Consider the following 19242-nt stretch of genomic DNA (forward strand, 5'->3'; position numbering starts at 1 on the left):
CATGTATCACTAAAACCTACTCCCCAATCTGAAGGACTATGCCAGCGATTAAGATGTCAGGTCGGCTACAGATGAGTGGAGCACAAGCAAGACAAAATATTCTATGTGAGTTCAATATAACAGCTTTTTGAACTTTATAACAAGTGTATTCATGATAAAACTTGCTTACTTTTACTTGTAGTGTAACAACACATAGTCTAGTAAATTCACTAAAACTTAAAGAAACATGAAAAACGTTCTGTGAAAAACTTACTAGATTTATCTGAAATTGACATACCTTGTAAAGGGCAAAAGTCATTTGTACTGTTGTTACAATTTGACGCTGAGCCTTCCTCTAACTCATCGAGATACAAGCGATAACGATGACCACTGTCATCTTCATATTCCACGTTTTCGTCATCCGAGTCCACTTCAGGGGCTACATACACCACTTCAAACTCAATCTCTCCTCTCTGCAGAAAAAAACATAAGATGCAAAATGCACTTCACAATAGAGGTCTGCATGGTACTAATTCTTTGATTCCCCCCTCCTAACCATGTTTCATCCCGCTCCCAGACCCCACTTGGAATGTTTCTTGCCAAAAAGCTCAAGACCCAAGCACACGATCCCAGTTGAAGCCCCAGTACCGCTTAGCAAACTCCAGACATTTACATTTGTGATTGTAGGTGAGAAAAGGCATTTTCCTTGCATGTCTCCCAAACAGCTTGTTGGCATGGAGATAGCATCCTGTGGTTGCCATGGAGACTTTGTGACAAAGAAGATACTATTCTTTGGTGCAGAACTTTTTACTTCTCTTACACAAGATAAACTTGGGTCCTTGTCCAGCCTTGTTTGTCACTGTTCCCTTGTTTTACACTTCTTTATTATTCCTCTGACTGTAGATACAGGCAGGTTTAGGTGAGTAGCTATTTCCTTGTAGCCATTACCTGGATCAAGAAGGCTGACAAACATCTGCCTTACTTGAATGGCATGTTCTCTGGTCTTTCCCATGTTGAAGAGTGGCTAAGAGCAATAGGACTCTGGGTCACGTCATATTTATACCCCAGGAACACAGGAAGTCATGAATTACTAATTAAAAGTTCCAATTTATTCTGATCAACTTTAAAAACTAAACTAGAAAGTACAAAAATGCTTCAATTACATTTATTTTATAGGAATTGTCAGGGGTGCCAATAATTGTGGCACACATGCTTTCATGTAAAAAATGTATTTCTTAATGTGGGATTTTTTCCCCCCAATGAATAAATGTACTTAATTAAAAGTTGGATTTTTCTCTTTTTTGTGTTGTGAGCCTACATTTTTTGGGGGAATTATTAGAAGCCTAAGAACACATCTTAACCAGGGGTGCCAATAATTGTGAAGGGTGCTGTATTTAGTAGAAGACCAGCAAATCCTTCATATTAACAAGTCATTTTACCATTATGTCAATATGTCACAATGCACAGAGATGAATAACCCTTCAACCGATGTTTTGTAATTGCCATAGAGACTACAAAAAGCTTTTGTTAAGGTCTTGTTATATAAGATTAAATGAGTAATTGATTAATTTTTGCAGTGCATAATGCATTACCAAAACATTTTCAACAATCACCCTCCCTCCCTTCCATCCCTGCATCTGAAGAAGAAAAAAAAGCTGCTGTTTCTCTTTGGATGGATTTGGGACGCTGCACATATTATTTATTACAACTGTTGAACCAAAAACAAACACCGTATTCCTAATTTAATTAGATAGTGATCCAAAAAAACTCACAAATGCTGCCTAAGCATCAAGAGGACTAATCTGGAGCTGACTGGAGCATTTTTAAATTTTCTGTTTTAAATATTCAAGTATTAGTATATAGTATAAAGATTAGCAGGCTCACTCCAGTCCGAGTCAGAAAGAGTTGCCCAGACCTTTAAAAAACAAAACAAACATAAGTGGCTCTGTACCTGCCTATGTCGTCTAGTTGCTATGTCTAAGTCATTCCAAAAGATGGTGCATCACAAACATTTTTAGTAATAAAATGCATTGTATTTTGCATTCCAATAGATGGCACATCAGACATTAATCACCAAATGACGACTATGTTGATTACTTAGATTTCAACCCATATTAGATGGGAAGCACAGCTAATAAAAAGTAAGTATGTAAATATCTGTAACTGAAAACATACTTGCTGAGACAGGATTGTCACAGCTTCTTTATGTTTAGCATCTCTGAGATTGATTCCATTTACAGCAAGTATGGCATCCCCAACATGCAGACCTCCACAACGTTCCGCTGGCTGGCCAGGGTGAATTTCTGATATTAAAATGGGAACTCCGTGTTCTTTGCCACCCTAAATAAATATAAAAAGAAAAAAAAAGTTTAATCAAAATACAGATTAAAAAAAACATGGCTGTCACATTTACAAGCAAGATTTTTATTTCTATTATCCACCTTATTCTCAATTGAAAAATGAGTGCTGCCTCGTTTTTGATTTTTTTGCATTTGCGATTTATACTTTCCCCAATCAAGGCTATGAAGTACGTGAAAGAAATGAGCTACAATAAAGTCCAGTACTACTTCCTGCATTAATGTTGATTGCCACCGCAATAATTTTAAAAAGACAGAAAGAAAGATCCTGTATCAGGGACGCTTTAATCCCAACACACTATTCTAATCAGAATGTATAATACTGGTGAAAAGTTTTAGAACACCTTAATTTTTCTTCACATTTAATCAGCTGAAACGCAACGAATGACTTACAATGGTGAAAACGTACTGCCAGAGATTTAAATTTAAAGTTTAGGTTAGCAAAAACAGGGAAAAAAATGGACATTTCTGATTATTACAAGTTGGCCTTCTTCAGGGAATAAATAAAAGTTTATAATGTACAGATGTTCTACGGCATTGATTTAAGCCTTGGAACAGTTTGCAAGTTGCAGTCCCAACTTAATTACTTAAAAACCCTCTGTCTGTTTTAAAGCAGAGTTGGAACAGACTACACCCTCTGAAGTACTACTCGGACAATATTCCAGAGATAATGCCAAGGAAATGGCAATTAACAAATGAAATGAGACACAGCATTGTTACCCTTAGAAGTGTAGGCCTTTCATTGAAGAGAAAATGCAAAAAAAAAAAAGTCAAAAGTGTAAGTGAGTACAGTGTCATACACAACTGGAAACTGGAAGAAACTCTGATGAGAAGAGATCTGGCAGACCCAAAGTCACAAAACAATCAGAAGACAAGTTTCTGAGGGTCACCAGCTTGGATGGTAGACACCGCGTCACCTGTGACCATTTCAAATAATGCTTAATGGAGGAAAACCTGACCGATGTTTGAACTGTGGTGGCATTTTTATGCTTCTGTAGTTTGTCATTGCTGCTTCATCCACACCAATAGATAAAATAACGTAAATAAAAATATCTTTGTATTGTACATCACTTGCATCCATTTATTTAAGTCCTTCTCCAGGTTTGTTGGTGGAAACAGATTGCAGACCATTACTTCGTCCAATATTAATAAATAAGGCATTTGTAACACTATACTAACTACATTTTTACCACTGAACTCTCTGTCACAATAAGGAAATGTTTACATTATGTAGGAGATTTCATAAAAGGTTAGAATTTGCACATAAGGTGGAAGCCACAAACTCAGTATAACATCACAAAAAAGTATGGGGGTGATATCATCAGAAACAATTAAAATTCCAGATTATACTCAAATGTACATATCAGGTGCAATGATGTCCAAAAAGTTCAATGCTCTCTCTATGACCTGAAGAAGGCATCTATTTCTTTAGATATTTTAATGCAACTGTCACCAATTTTAATATAGCCTCCTTTTTTGTTAAGCCAAGGCACTGTTAGCACTCCAAATATACTAACTGGTTGGTTTAAGTAAAAATGTAGTAAAGGAAGCACAAAAAATAGTAAAATAAATTATGTACACAGAATATATTATTAGCCAATATAAGGAATAGAAGGTGAGAATATAAACATTAAAGTTGTATTCTGCAATTATTCTGCTTCTCAAAGCACATTTGAAATGCTCACCTAAAGGTGGGCAATACATTGATAAATTACCACACCATAATACAGTGACTATAATGGCAGTAAGCAGTAATCATGATGGGCGCAGAACATAACCATACATGAAAGAACCAATCTGTTGTCATAGTTCAAAAGACCATTTTTCAATTAATAGATACGTAGCTACTGGGTAAGCAGCAAAATATATAACATCAACACAGGCATGGCAGGGATGCCATGAATTCGTCAATCATGTTTCAAATTATAGCAATTATTTCCATAAACTCACAATGTGTTACAATAATGCCTCCATTCGCATCCCATTGGACACTAAGTTGCTATTAATTTACTCACTCCATACAAAAAGCAATTAAAGACTGACTCATATTTTTTATATATAATAAAAGCAAACAAAATGTATTACAAACTATTACACTGCTCCACATACAGTAAAATGCAATCATAAAATTGCAATTTGTTGCTGACCAGTTAGTTATTTTTTATTTAATACATTGAAAAGAGGTGAAAGGTCACCATTACACCATGCTTGGCTAATTCAGGTAACAAAGCTATGTCCAAGTTTTGCGTCTGTACCACCTAAAGGGCATTAATTTGAAATTTCCAGCTAGTAAGCAAGCTTATATTTACTATATATCCCATAACACACAAATGTATTATAATTTATTTAAAGGCAGCAAAAGGCGCTTCCTCCTTTTGCAGGAGTCAAAAGTATAAAAATTAGGATGGAACAGACAAATAAAGATTTTTAAATTTATAATATTAGTACTAGGGGGTTCCACTCCCTGCTCGCTTCGCTCGCCCACCCCTGGGTTCGGTTAAGTGGATAAAAAATTTAAAGAGATTGTTATTTTCATGGGAATTGTTACATATGCATTATTTTCCCTTTTACTTTAAAACTTCATTAAAAACAATATTTGGAATTAACCTTTCTTCAAGATCGCATTGAATTTTGATTTCGGGTTTGGACTTACATCGTGACAATGCAACGTATTACTGCCCATGAGTGAATTTAGTTTCTTTATCTCTAATAAATTACCCAACTTTGTCGAATGTTTGTCTTTGCTCTTTCTTCTTCACTTAGTCGTTGACGTGCCTAGAACATATAAAAGTACTGTCCTGATAAAATTTGTAAGAGCTGAAAGCGCAGTTAGTGTGTCTGCCAAAAGCATTCACACAACTAAGAGCTGAGAGCACAGGAAGTGTGTCTGACAAAAGCATTCACACAACTGATGGGTTAGATGACCGTGGTCTTGTTTGAAAATGGTTGTAAGTAAGGCATGACTTGGAAGAATCTACTGGCAAAAGTCACCGTCTCGTAGGACTTGCTTCCAAAGGTTGTAAGTATGGCATGACTTGAACGAATCTCATGTTAAAAATTTCCGTCTCGTGGGACTTCATTCCAAAAAGTCTCTCAAAAAGTCACATCTTGTCCCAAGATATTTTTATTATAATAGACAGAAATATTTACCAGCACAATAATTCAACAAGCAACAAGGAACAGCAGAAAAAAAATTACATTTAGGATGGAATAAACTTTTTTGATAACACCAAAGTTACTGGACAAAAGAATATCAAATAGAGTCTACTCAAAGCAGTGAGGAAAACAAATTTGAACTCAACCAATTTAAGCACGCATAGTATTATTACTTAGGCAATGTTTAAACTCAGAAATGACAAGTCCTTTAGTGTGCTACTTCAAAGTGATCCACAACATGCTGAACAGTAAACGATGTAAAAGTGATGACCAATGACCCTTGTGATGAAGGGATGGACAGGAGAAGACTTTTTCAAAGATCAAATTAAAGTAAAAGAGCATACCTTAATGAGGGAGCTGTTCTGAATAAACAGATTAATGATTCCATCAATTGATCAATCTCTTGAACCATTTTAGGACTGTCTGGAGTCAAGGTATTACTTTCAGGTATGTCTTAATTCTGTATTACTGGATCCTGTTGTAGGCCGTATGCTTTCACAGACAACAGTTACATTAGTTCTGGGTACAAAAATGACTTTGACCCAATTGTTGCAAATACAGTATGTTTTGATTAGCTAGTTATTCTGATATGTAGGAACCAACTGCTGCATGTGCCCTTTGTACCTTGTATGTAATATTATAATACAGTACTGTCACTTCAGATATGCAGCTGAGAACAGGATGGATAAAATATAAGGTTATAAATAATGCTAAAACATTTTATTTTTTTCAAACATTCTTCATGTATTTCCTAAAAAATGGAAGGCTAAAGTAAAATACAAAAAAAAAAACGCTTTATATAATACATTATATATATATATATATATATATATATATATATATATATATATATATATATATACAGTATTAGTATGATAACTCACTGTTATAGAAATTCCAAGACCTTCATGATCCTCTTTAGACAACAAGATTTTTCTAATAGGCCCAACACCTTGAGTTTTCTTTAAAGCGTCTGCATCCTGTTAAAAATGTTAAATAAAATTAATAGTTGCAGGTATGAAAAGAAACAAAAATCAGACATTATTTGTTAAACAGTACTAAATAAAAAATTGTTAAACAGTACTAAATAAAAACTCTGAAAAGAGAGGTTGTGCTCGCTGAGGCAGAAAAGTATGAACCTTTTACATTTCACTGTTACTGGATGTACTTACTATCTATTAGAATTCTGATCAAATATTACTTCTGAGGATGTTGTAGAAATAAACAGCGTAGTAATTAACACTGTGGTCTCATATCTCTACAGTCCCATGTTCAAATCCCAGTTCACTGCAGTGGGATTGTTCTCTAGGTACTGCAAGTTCCTCCATCATTTTAAAGGCCTGCAAATTACACTGACTGGTGGCTATAAATCCATTAAGATGGGTCCAGGAGCGTGTACTGGTGTACCTTACCACTAACAACTCTGTTTTGAAACATGGAGGTTCACAAAATGAATAAATGAAATACATTTGTGTAGAAGAAATCAACTAAAAGCCAACACAAGAGAGTTGGTCTCGTGGAGAGTTGGTCTCGTCCGATGCGGGAGATGGACGTCTGAAGTGGAGCTCCGCTAGCAGTGGTGCTATTTTTCATATTATTTGCTTATTATTCTGAGATATCCTGTATTTATTCGACCCGAGAGGGACCGCTACAGTATATGTAAACACATATAAACATGGCCAACAAGAAGGAAAGAACGAAAGAATCGAAGACTAAAGCTACATCCAAGCTGCGATCAGCAAGCCCTAGCTCGAGATACGGCCTGTCAGAGACAGACCTGGATCAGATGGGCGAAAGTACAGACTCCTCGGGACCACGGTCCGCTACATCGTCGCCGGCTGAGAGCGAAAAGGGGAGCGAAGGTGCGATCGTGAGTGCAGATGTGGATAGCTCGCCGATTGGAGAGGATTACCTGAAACTGGAAAAGGCCGGGAGGTCCGCGGCTTCAGTTACGCAATTACGGGACTGGAGCAGCGGGACACCGCTTCAGCAGAGTCTGCTGCTTCATCTACGGCACAAGAAGGCACATTTGAGCTATCTGAACTGAAAGTGTTGCTCGCTGAGCTCACGCAAGATATAAAGGAAAGCGAGAAGGCTAATGAGAAAGCAACGGCAAAGGCACTTGAGAGACTGAAACAGGAATTAAAACAGGAGATGAAACAGGCCAATGAATGTCTGCGACAGGAAATCCAACAGGCAAATGAAAGGCTGCGACAGGAATTCCAACAGGCAAATGAAAGGCTGCGTCAAGAGGTCCAACTTGAACTTCGACAGGTGCTGGGCAAAATTGAAGAGCGCATTGAGAAAAACTCGCTAAACTGAGCACGCTTGCTGATCGATTGGAGCATCTTAGTGAGACATTCACGAATCGGATCGAAATAGCCGAACATCTAGCTGCCAGTGCCGAGGAAAGAGCAGTAAATGCCAGTTCGGAATGTAAAAAACTCGGAGAAAAACTTGGAGACAGACTGGCTGCTTTAGAAGATGGGAATAGAAGGTATAATGTCAGAATTGAAGGCCTGCCGGAGAATCGAAAGTTTAAACCCGTGAAATTCGCAACTGAACTTTTTCTAAAATAATCGGGGCGACTTTAAAGCAGAATCTGAGATAGCAGCGGCTTACAGCGACGCTGATCAAACACCGTCAGACCCGACCAAGATCTTTTATAGTTCGTTTTGAACGATTATCATTTAAGTTAGAGGTGATGGAACTCCTCAGGAAAAAAGGAAGATATTATATATGAAGATTGCCACATTCGCGTCTTCCCTGACTTCTCTCCAGCAACAGCTATTAAACGCGCCTTCTATAATATTAAACAGCTGCTACGGCAAGCCAATGTCAAATACGGCCTCCTGTATCCGCAAAACTGAAAGTGGAATGGCAGGGTCATTTCTATGTTTTCGCTAGCAAGGAGGAGGCAGAAAATGAGTTAAGAAAGCTGATCCCGGACTATTCTGATACATAATTGTGAGTCATGGCGGTAAATGATAAAGCTAGGATTAATAATCTACTGTCTGATCTATTTGTTTTAAAATACGGGTTTTTATCAGCATATATTCTCATATTCTTATTATTATTATTATTATTATTACTTACTTATTACTTATCATTACTTAGTATTACTAGGGCTAAATGTTTATGTTTTATTGTGCTTAATTACGTTTTCCTCCTCTTTTTTCTTTTCTAATTATTTCATGTGTACCCTAAATGAGACTGTTCAATATCATACCCTTGGTTTGCTGTTATTGCTATTACTGCATTAAGACTTGTTATGCTTGTTTTGGACACATCTTTAACACCATCACCTGGGTTTATTATCTGGGGATATCATCTTAATGCACTAAAATTGATGAAGATTATATGTATGTGTATGTGTATGTATATATATAGTATATATGTATATATGTATGTATATGTATATGTATGTATATATATATATATATATATATATATATATTAAGTGCAAAATTCTTTTCTTTTTTTTCTTTTTCCTCTTTTAAAGACTATATTGGTAACAGATATCTCTATCTTTTAACCTTAAAGCCCACTGCATGGGGGCTTGATGTGCTTTGGACGTGCTCTGTCTCTGGGTATGTCAGAGGACTGGGACTGCATGAAGTGGGTTTTAGCCTCACCTGGGGAGGCAAAAAGGGAGGGTGGGGGTTAAGGGGAAGAGAAAGAGAGCAGGCTTGATCTATATCTAATCTATCATCTCAATCTTTATAATTATAACTATCAACGTAATAATAAGCTGCATGGCAACAACTCTTGGGGGAATAGGAAATTAAGACCTAAACTATTTCACTTCCAGTTAAGACTATAATATGACACCAAAAACTCAGAATCAGTGTCTCCATGATGGGACAGTTAACTTCGTAAGCTGGAATGTTAAAGGCCTGAATCACGAATTAAAGAGAAAGAAAGTACTTTCTCACCTAACAGGTCTAAATGCTAAAATAGTATTTTTACAGGAAACCCACTTACTAAGTAAGGATCAGTTCCGCTGCAAAAGACTGGACTGGCCAAATGTTCCATTCTAGTTTTACAAAGAAAACTAGAGGGGTGGGAATTCTCATACATAGAACAGTACCATTTGTAGCATCAGATGTAGTATTGGATCCTGAAGGGAGATATGTGATGGTCATGGGAGACTTATCTAACTGTAAAATGATTTTGATAAATGTTTATGCACCTAATGTTGATGATAAGGAATTTATACAAAATTTATTTGCATCCATTCCCAATCTGAACACTCATAAACTTATAATGGCTGGGGACTTTAATTGTGTTCTAAATCCACTTTTAGATAAGACTTCCTCCACAGGGGAACGCAACTAACACCGCAAAGATAATTACAAAGTTTATAACTGATCACAACTTATCAGATCCCTGGAGTTTTTAAACCCAAATTCAAGAACATATTCTTTCTACTCACCAGTACATCATTGCTACTCAAGGATTGATTACTTCTTTATAGATAATAACTTCTTGCCTAAGATTAAATCTTGTAAATACGATGCTATTGTTATTTCAGACCATGCTCCGATGATCTTGGAGCTGAAATTACTAAGCCCCATACACTCACCCGCAGATGGCGCTCAATCCGCTTCTATTAGCTGACGAGAATTGTACTGAATTTATATCCAAACAAATTGAATTCTTTCTAGAGACAAATACATCCCCTGAGATCTCTGCAGGAATACTCTGGGAAACTCTTAAGGCCTTCTTAAGAGGACAGATTATCTCATATCTTTCCCACAGAAATAAATCCGCTAAGAAAGTAGCAGAGATAAAAAGTGAAATTACTAAAATAGATGAAGAACATGCCAGACTACCAAGCGAGACTCTACATAAGAGGAGGCAGGCTCTACATTCAGAATTAAACCTCTTGACAACTAAAGAAACCGAACAACTAATTTACAAATCCAGACATCATTATTATGAACATGGAGAGAAAGCTAATAAGCTTTTAGCAACAAATTCACAAGCAAGATGTACAACGCAATCTCGTAATTACTAACACTAATGGAGATAAAATCATCGAACACAAAAATATAATGTACACTTTTAGAGACTACTATAAATCCCTATATACTACTGAGTTTAAAGAAGACAATATACAATCTAATGCATTTCTGGATAAATTACAGATACCACAAATTGACGCTTTTAGTGTGGAGGAACTCGATAAACCTCTGTCATTATCAGAATTACTGGATGCTATAAAGTCACTCCAAGGTGGAAAAGCAGCAGGCCCTGACGGCTACCCTGCAGAGTTTTACAAGAAATTCTCCGCTCAGCTAGCTCCCTCCTATTAGCAACATTTACAGAAGCCAGAGATAACCAATCTCTTCCACAAACCTTTCGCCAAGCACTAATCACTGTCTTTCCAAAACAAAATAAGGACTTATTACAATGTGCATCATACAGACCAATTTCACTTCTGAATAACGACGTTAAAATACTCTCTAAAATCATAGCTAGAAGGATGGAGAAAGTGCTCCCTCGTAATATCACAAGACCAAACTGGATTTATTAGGGGCCGACACTTATCTTCAAATCTTCGCCTGTTTAATGTAATATACTCACCAACTAAATCAAACACCCCAGAAATATTATTATCATTGGATGCAGAAAAAGCATTCGACATGATTGAATGGAAATACCTTTTACTATTTTGGAGAAGTTTGGGTTTGGCCCAACATTTGTGCATGGATTAAATTACTGTATACTAACCCAGAAGCTTCAGTTTGCATCAATAACATTTGCTCAGACTACTTTAAACTAGAACGTGGCACAAGACAAGGATGCCCTTTGTCACCACTGCTGTTTGCAATTGCCATTGAACCACTGGCAATACATTGTCGAAATACTGATCAGATAAAGGGGATTAGCAGAGAAGGACTGGAACAGAAAATCTCATTATATGCAGATGACATGGTACTGTATATATCGGACCCAGAAAATTCTGTGCCTGCAGTCTTAGCAGCACTCACAGAATTTCAAAAGCTCTCTGGTCTCAGAATTAATCTGAATAAAAGTGTACTCTTTCCGTGAATTCGCAAGCATATAATATTAGATTAGACACCCTTCCTTTTATCATTGCAGAACAGTTTAAATACCTCGGGGTAAACATCACAAGTAAACATAAAGCTCTTTATCAACAAAATTTCGTCCTGCATGGAAAAAATTAAACAAGACTTGCATAGATGGTCAACCCTTCATCTCACACTAGCTGGAAGAATTAACACTGTTAAGATGAATATTCTTCCTAAGCTCCTTTTTATTTCAAAACATACCAATATACATTAATAAATCGTTCTTTAAGCAATTAGATTCAACAATAACCTCATTTATTTGGAATTCTAAACATCCACGCATCAAAAGAGCGACCCTACAAAGACAAAAGGCAGAAGGTGGCATGGCTCTACCTAACTTCCAGTTTTATTACTGGGCGCAAATATACAGTCGATAAGAACCTGGACACAAATAGAAGAACATACACAGGCATGGACCGCAATAGAAGTAAAATCCTGCAGTACTTCTTTGTATTCCTTGCTTTGTGCTCCAATAAACACACGTTATCGGCAATACACTAATAACCCAATTGTGCTCCACTCACTTAGAATCTGGAACCAATGTAGAAAGCATTTTAAGACGGAGAAGCTTCTTTCTGTGGCACCCTGCAAAAGAACCACCTCTTTCAACCCTCACAAACATATGCAGTTTTAATATCTGGAAAAATTTGGAATTAACTTGCTTAGAGATCTTTATATAGACAACGTCTTTGCATCCTATGAACAATTACAGTTCCAAATTTAACATTCCAGCTACAAATTTCTTTCACTATCTTCAAATCAGGAACTTTGTTAAACAGAACCTTCCAGATTTTCCTCATCTTGCACCCTCATCCACGCTGGAAAAATTATTGCTCAATTTCAAGGAGTTAGACTCCATCTCTACAATATATAAAATCCTTTTACAATCCCTTCCTTTCAAAGATCCAAGAGGACACTGGGAAAATGACCTCTCAATTAATATATCAGAAAAGGAGTGGAAAGTAGCAATGCAGAGAATTCACTCAAGCTCCATATGCGCAAAGCATACAATTATACAACTCAAAATTATATATCGAGCACATCTGTCTCGACTAAAACTCTCCAAAATGTTTCCAGGGCATGATCCAACCTGCAACGTTGCAACCAAGCCCCAGCCTCACTGGGTCACATGTTCTGGGCCTGCACCAAATTAACATTATTCTGGACAAAAATTTTTAATTACCTCTCAGACAGTCTTGGACTCACAATCCCTCCTAACCCATTAACAGCTGTGTTTGGGGTTCTTCCAGAGGGTCTTAAAGTGGAGAAAGACAAACAAATTGTGATTGCATTCACTACACTGTTGGCACGCAGACTTATTCTGATAAACTGGAAGAACCCAAACTCTCCTCTTTAAGTCAGTGGGAAACTGATGTGTTATATTATTTAAAATTGGAAAAATCAAATACTCAGTTAGAGGATCTGTGCAGACTTTTTCAAAACATGGCAGGATCTAATCAGTAATATTTTGAAATGAGTTTATAAAGCACAGAGAATTTGTTGATTTAGGTATTTTTAAAGCCTTAAATTTTACACCATTTGGCTTGCTCTCTCTCTCAAGGGTGGGGATCGATCTGTTCTTAGCATAATTCTTTTTTTTTGTAAAAACTTGATTACTATGTATTGATTATAATAAAATTAATAAATAAAAAAAAAAAAAAAGCCAACACAAATTGTAGTCCTCCAAAAACCGTTAAATACTGTATTTTTTAATTATAATCACACACTTCACCGCTTTTAATTAACAGAAGTACGAGCAAAACTTTGTAGTATTTTTACTAAAAATAATAACAATAATACAATATTAAAAACTAGCCAACCCGCGGCGTATCATAAGCCGCATAATCAGGCCGGTTTTTTAATGATTTTTAAGCACAGGGAGAAAATTAACATTTGAAAAATCGGTAATGTAATAAATCAGCAAGAAAAGCAACATTGTAACAATGCAAGGAAAGAACCAACACACAATCGTCCGTGACTGAAAACTGGTCGGATCGCCATCGTGCCTTCTCCTGCCAGACGGAGGGATGGGGGTGCACGGCGCAGAGTATGGAACGGGAGGAGAGGAGAAGGACGTCCATTCAGCTCCCTCCATCATGCCTGTCTGCTGATTTCTCATTCAGTATGCACTGCCTGCTCATGTGCCCACCTCCAACTTGTCACTTGAGTCGTTGTCGTCTTTACACAGTCCAGATGCACCTGTTACTGACGTAGATGTTTCATTGCTCTGTGCGGTTTTGGCTGCTTTTCTATATATAATCCACGAAGACACCCGACCACGGTAGTAGCGAGGTGGGAGGGGGGTATGTACAAAGGGTAGGGACGAAAACAGTGAGAGCGCATGAGTCGCACTTAGTGGGAATTCCACGGTTTGCAGCCCGAATGGGGTTCAACGGCTTACCCACACCTCTCTGCGCCGGGTAGACACACGCTCAATCTCATGCATATTTATTTATTGAATGCTAAACACTTCTGGAAAGACACGTTTGTCTAAAACGGGTTGGTGTGAGAATACAACAGTAAGTGAATGAAAAGATGGAACTCTGGAGAGAGCAAAATACAACACAATAGTGAACCCGCGGCATAACAAACGCCACATAATCACTTATTGATGGTTGAACACTTCTGGAAAGACACAGTTGTCTAAAAAGGGAGGGTTTCAGGATACAACAGAAAGAAAATGAAAAGATGGAACTCTGGAGAGAGCAACATATAATTGTCCGTGAGTGAAGAGGATGCATGTTTGTCGCGGATGAGAATTACTGTATGTAGCATGTAAAACAGTTTGCTATGGTGCACGCGGTCGTGCGTCGTAACCGAAAATTTGGTTTTTAAAGACTGCTTACTTCATTGAGTTTTAACCTCAGTTGTAAAGGATTGTTTTAAGGATCCCATGGGATACCCCTCGCAAACCGTTTTACACGCTGCATATGGTGACTCGCCTCCGCGAGAAACATGCCTCTATGAACAGTCAAGGTCAGGGGTCCTCGATCACGGTCCTGGAGAGCCACAGTGGCTGCAGGTTGTTGCTCCAACTAAGTTGCTTAATAAAAAGCACTTATTGCTAAAGTAACACTTCTGCTTCACTTAGTGATTTTGAGCCCTTATTGCTTAATTTTGTCTTAAACAGCTATTTTAATTGCTCCTTATTATCAATAACATGCAAATGACAAGAGAGAGCAGAATTTCTCCATTTAGCTTATTTACATTCACACCTGTGTGTATTTATCTGCACTATTGGGTTTAATTAAATACTTGGAAGAAAAATGAAGAGAAAAAAGTGAAGGACTGAGAATTACTCGTCCATTTTAGCCTTCAAATCATTTGCATGATAGAAAGGGAAAGAAAATCTAGGATATGAGAATGACCTGACATAGCAGAGTTAATTTAATTTCATAGCTTGTTAGTGCTTTATTGGCAAGAATTGCTTTCTAATTAAGCAACCAGGTCAGAACAAAAACCTGCAGCCACTGCAGCTCTCCAGGACTGGGATTGAGGACCCCTGGTCAAGGTGGCTCAGAGGTACATGAGGCCTCCACGACAGACGAATATAAATGATGCTGTTCCTTCTGTGGCGTCGCGAACGAGTTGGTGGGCGTGGCTCTGTGAGTTGTTGTCGTATCCAATTGTCTTGGAGTTGGTGGGCGTGGCTCCTCCTGCGTGCGCCATAGGTGTCTTACTTGTCGGCGGCTTAGTGAATCCACGCCCCTTCCCTTAGTGAATTTTTTATTTATATATATATATATATATATATATATATATATATATATATATATATATATATATATATATATATATATATATATATATATATATATATATATATTTATATATACATTTAAAATTAAAACATTATTATAGTGCTATGTAAAACCTTGTACTAAAATTGCTTTAATTAGAAAGCTAGTTCCACATTATAAAAGTACTAAAATGTATTATAATGCCAGCAGTTGGAACACCATTTGTTTGAGCATTCACACTCTTGCAATTTAAGCCTCCTGAAACCTTTCCACAATTACTTTTACTCCGTATACAGCAGGGAAAATAAGTCATGAATGTGTCAACGGTTTTCTCAGTAAATTTATTTCTAATGGGGCTATTGATATGAAATTATCACCAGATGTCGGTAACAATCCAAGTAATACAAACATACAAATAAGTCTAAACAAATAAGTCCATAAATTATGTGTAATAAAGTATAACAGGGAAAAAGTATTGAACACGCTAACTGAAATTTATTTAATTAGTAGAAAAGCCTTTGTTGATAATGACAGCTTCAAGATGCCTCTTGGATACCTATGGAAAAACTAGTCTCACGCATTGCTTAGGTGTGATTTTGACCCATTCTTCCGCACAAACTGTCTTCAAATCCTGAAGGTTCCCGGGGCCTCTTCTATGAACTCTGATCTTCAGTTCTTTCCATAGATTTTCAATTGGATTCAAGTCAGGTGATTGACTGGGCCATTCTAGCAGCTTTATTTTCTTTCTCTGAAACCAATTGAGAGTTTCCTTGGCTGTGTGTTCGGGATCATTATCTTGATGAAAATTCTACCCACCTTTCATCTTCAGCCTCCTGGTAGATGGCAGCAGATTCTTATCAAGAATGTCTTGGTAACATTTCTCTATTCATCCTTCCTTTTATTATATGAAGTCTGCCAGTACCATATGCTGAAAATCCATGATGTTCCCACCTCCAAACTTCACTTCCAAACATGGAGTGTGCAATGACATCCAAAGAGTTAAATCTTGCTATCATCTGACCACACTATATTCTCCCAGTATTTCATTTGCTTGTCAAAAATGTTGTGCAGCAAACTTTAAAAGAACTTCAACATGCGTGCTTCTTCTTCAGCAGCATTGAGCGTGCACAGAATAACTCTTCTGATTATTCTTTTGACTCTTCTGTCAGAAATCTTGCGAGGTGCACCTGGTCGTGGCCAGTTTATGGTGAAACAGTGTTCTTTCCACTTCCAGATCATGGCCCCAACAGTGCTCACTGGAACATTCAGAAGTTTAGAAATACATCTGTAACCAATGCATCAGTATGGTTTGCAACAATAAGGTTGCAAAGGTCTTCAGAGAGATGTTTCCTTTTACCCATTATGAGATGCTTCTTATGTGACACCTTAGTAATGAGAAACCTTTTACAGGCCATCAATTAGGATTAAACCAGCTGATATTAATTTGTACTGATACGGGGGAAGGATTGCTTTCAAAATACTGAGAGATTTCAGCTGGTTTCTTGGCTTTTATTGCTTTTTTGCACCCCCTTTTCTTCATGTATTCAACACTTTTTCTCTGTGTCATTCCATTTTAATACACATAACTTAAATTATGGACTTATTTGTTTTGAATTCTTTGTATGTGTGGATTACTTGGGTTGGTACCAACATCTGGTGTAAATTTCATGTCAATAGCCCCATTTGAAATATATTTACTGAGAAAAACGTTGATGTGTCCAATACTTATTTTCCCATCTGTAGCCTATCAGTCAATTTTAATGGTGAACCATTTCAAATTCAGTAAGATACAATTAGAATGCCATCAATTTTCCAAATCTATACCTTCTAATACAGTGATGCAGGTGACAACAGAAACAAAAACCATGGACGGAGTAAACCAAAATGTGTTTAATTAATAGATAACCCAATTAACTAAATCACCTCATCAGTAACAAACCAAAATTAATTCAGTCTTGGGCTGACATACAGAAATGAAGTTTAAAGATATACACAGTGTTACATATACTGTCAGACTTTTAAACCAATCCAATGCCTTATGAAGGCTACACTCAAAGTAGCTGAACTGGAAAGAGCGGAGGTGCTCTTGTTTTGCACTAACATTCTTAAGGTTTTTTTCTCACTGAGAACCATAGACACTTGGAATAAGTTACTAAAGGGTGTGGTAGACAATAGGACTTCAGGGAATTTCAAAACAAGACTTGGTGTTATTTTGGAAGAATTAAGTGGATAGGCCTGGTGAGCTTTGATTGACTGAGTGGCCTGTTCTCATCTAGGTTGTTCTAATATTAACCTGGTACAACAGAGAGCAAGCTTCTGATAATGATCAACTCTCTACACCTGAAACATCTTCCAAATCACCCCAATTAAACATATAATTGTCTGTCGCATGTGCACATTTCATGTTAAATGTAACTTGTTGCAAGCGAAAAAACTTTATGTAATGTCAGATAATACAGTAGCATTCAAAGACTTCAATGGACAAGTGGTAAAAGTAAATGATATGTTGTCATAGGTGCTGCGTCTATTCTCTGTTGTTCACTATTATGATTATAGTGTTGGAAGTCGATATAAGGATGAAAGATCAGGCATTTGTGTATGTGAAAATAGTAACTGCAAAATATGTTTCAAAATAAAGGATGTGTCACACCCCATCAAAAGGACTGCTGTTAAGAGAGCTGAAAACGAAGAGCCACAGGAGATGCAGATTTCAAAACACCCCTATCAACAAATCTGCCTAATCATACCAGTAAAAGCCCGGACAAGACTACAAAACATCCACCTTCTGGCTGCACGTCTAAACGTGTAACTAAAGTTCACATTACTGTCAAATTGGAAATGTAAATATGCCCTGCCAGAGTCTAGCCACAGTGTTTTAACATGTAGTAAATACATAGAGTTTATGTAAGTATTGTGTTCTATTTGCTCTTGTTATGCCTTATAGTCATGCAATAGTTAAAATGACTAAGACATTGTAGCAGACAGAAGCAGTTCTCAAAAACATATGGTGAAGTACCTGTGGTGGTCTATGTGTATGTGTGTGTGTGTACATACAGTATATATATTACATAGATATATATATATATATATATATATTACATAGATATATATATATATATATATATATATATATATATATATATATATATATATATATATATATATATATATATCTCTATCTCTGTCTGTCTGTCTGTCTCTGCTGCGGCAGCGCTCATTTAAATGTACAAAAGAATCATTAAGCTTCAGTTAAACTGTGCTACTGTAGCTCCTGAATTGATGGCAGGAATTTTGTTTTTTTTATTTTCTCCCAGTGTCAGGTTTTTTGCTCAGTTTCTTTTGCTTCCTCTCTGAAACCCCAATAGTTTAAAATGCACCGACTGGAGGGATTTAGAGCTGGTATTTTAGGAAGAAGCCCTGTGGGCATAGCCTTTGCAGTAGCACATTTCACTGCTATTCACTACAAACTTTATAACAAGTTGACCCCAGACGTGTATTCTTGTTTGAGAATCTGTCTGGCCCTGAGGCACTAGAGGAATCCTAGAATACTCATTTCTGTCCATTATCAAACAACGTGCATTGATGGGCATGCTGTGTAGAGTACAATTCAAGAGACAGACTGCCTTAACTGTTGAAGGCACATTTAAGGTTACATGTATGAAAGTGTGTTCAGCCTGCTCTGTATATACCTATCTAAGGAGAATGTTACAGCAACAGAAAAAGAAATCGAGAGAAGGGGAACTAGATGTAACAGCAGATTATTAGCCAGGAGGGGAACTAAGCAGGTGCATCTTTTAATTTTTTCAAAATTATAAAGCTTTTAGCTCTTGCTCTAAATTTTTTTTTAACACGGACACAGGGGTACAGTGGGAGCTGGTTAGGACTAAAGTTTTGCACAGTGTTATAAATAGT

At 37.0% G+C, this 19242-nt stretch overlaps 1 protein-coding gene across 2 annotated transcripts in view; it reads right to left on the reverse strand.

Moving 5' to 3' along the window:
• Positions 1-19242, reverse strand: part of gopc (golgi-associated PDZ and coiled-coil motif containing) — a 68770-nt gene that overhangs the window by 10458 nt on the left and 39070 nt on the right. For both annotated transcript variants that reach the window (XM_039747634.1, XM_039747635.1), the window contains 3 exons: positions 6377-6472; positions 2155-2319; positions 278-452 (listed from right to left, as the gene is read on the reverse strand). In XM_039747634.1, the coding sequence (XP_039603568.1) occupies positions 278-452; positions 2155-2319; positions 6377-6472 (436 nt within the window). The remainder of the gene's footprint in view (positions 1-277; positions 453-2154; positions 2320-6376; positions 6473-19242) is intronic.

The sequence above is a fragment of the Polypterus senegalus genome, chromosome 3 (assembly GCF_016835505.1).
Source record: "Polypterus senegalus isolate Bchr_013 chromosome 3, ASM1683550v1, whole genome shotgun sequence".
NCBI lineage: Eukaryota > Metazoa > Chordata > Cladistia > Polypteriformes > Polypteridae > Polypterus > Polypterus senegalus.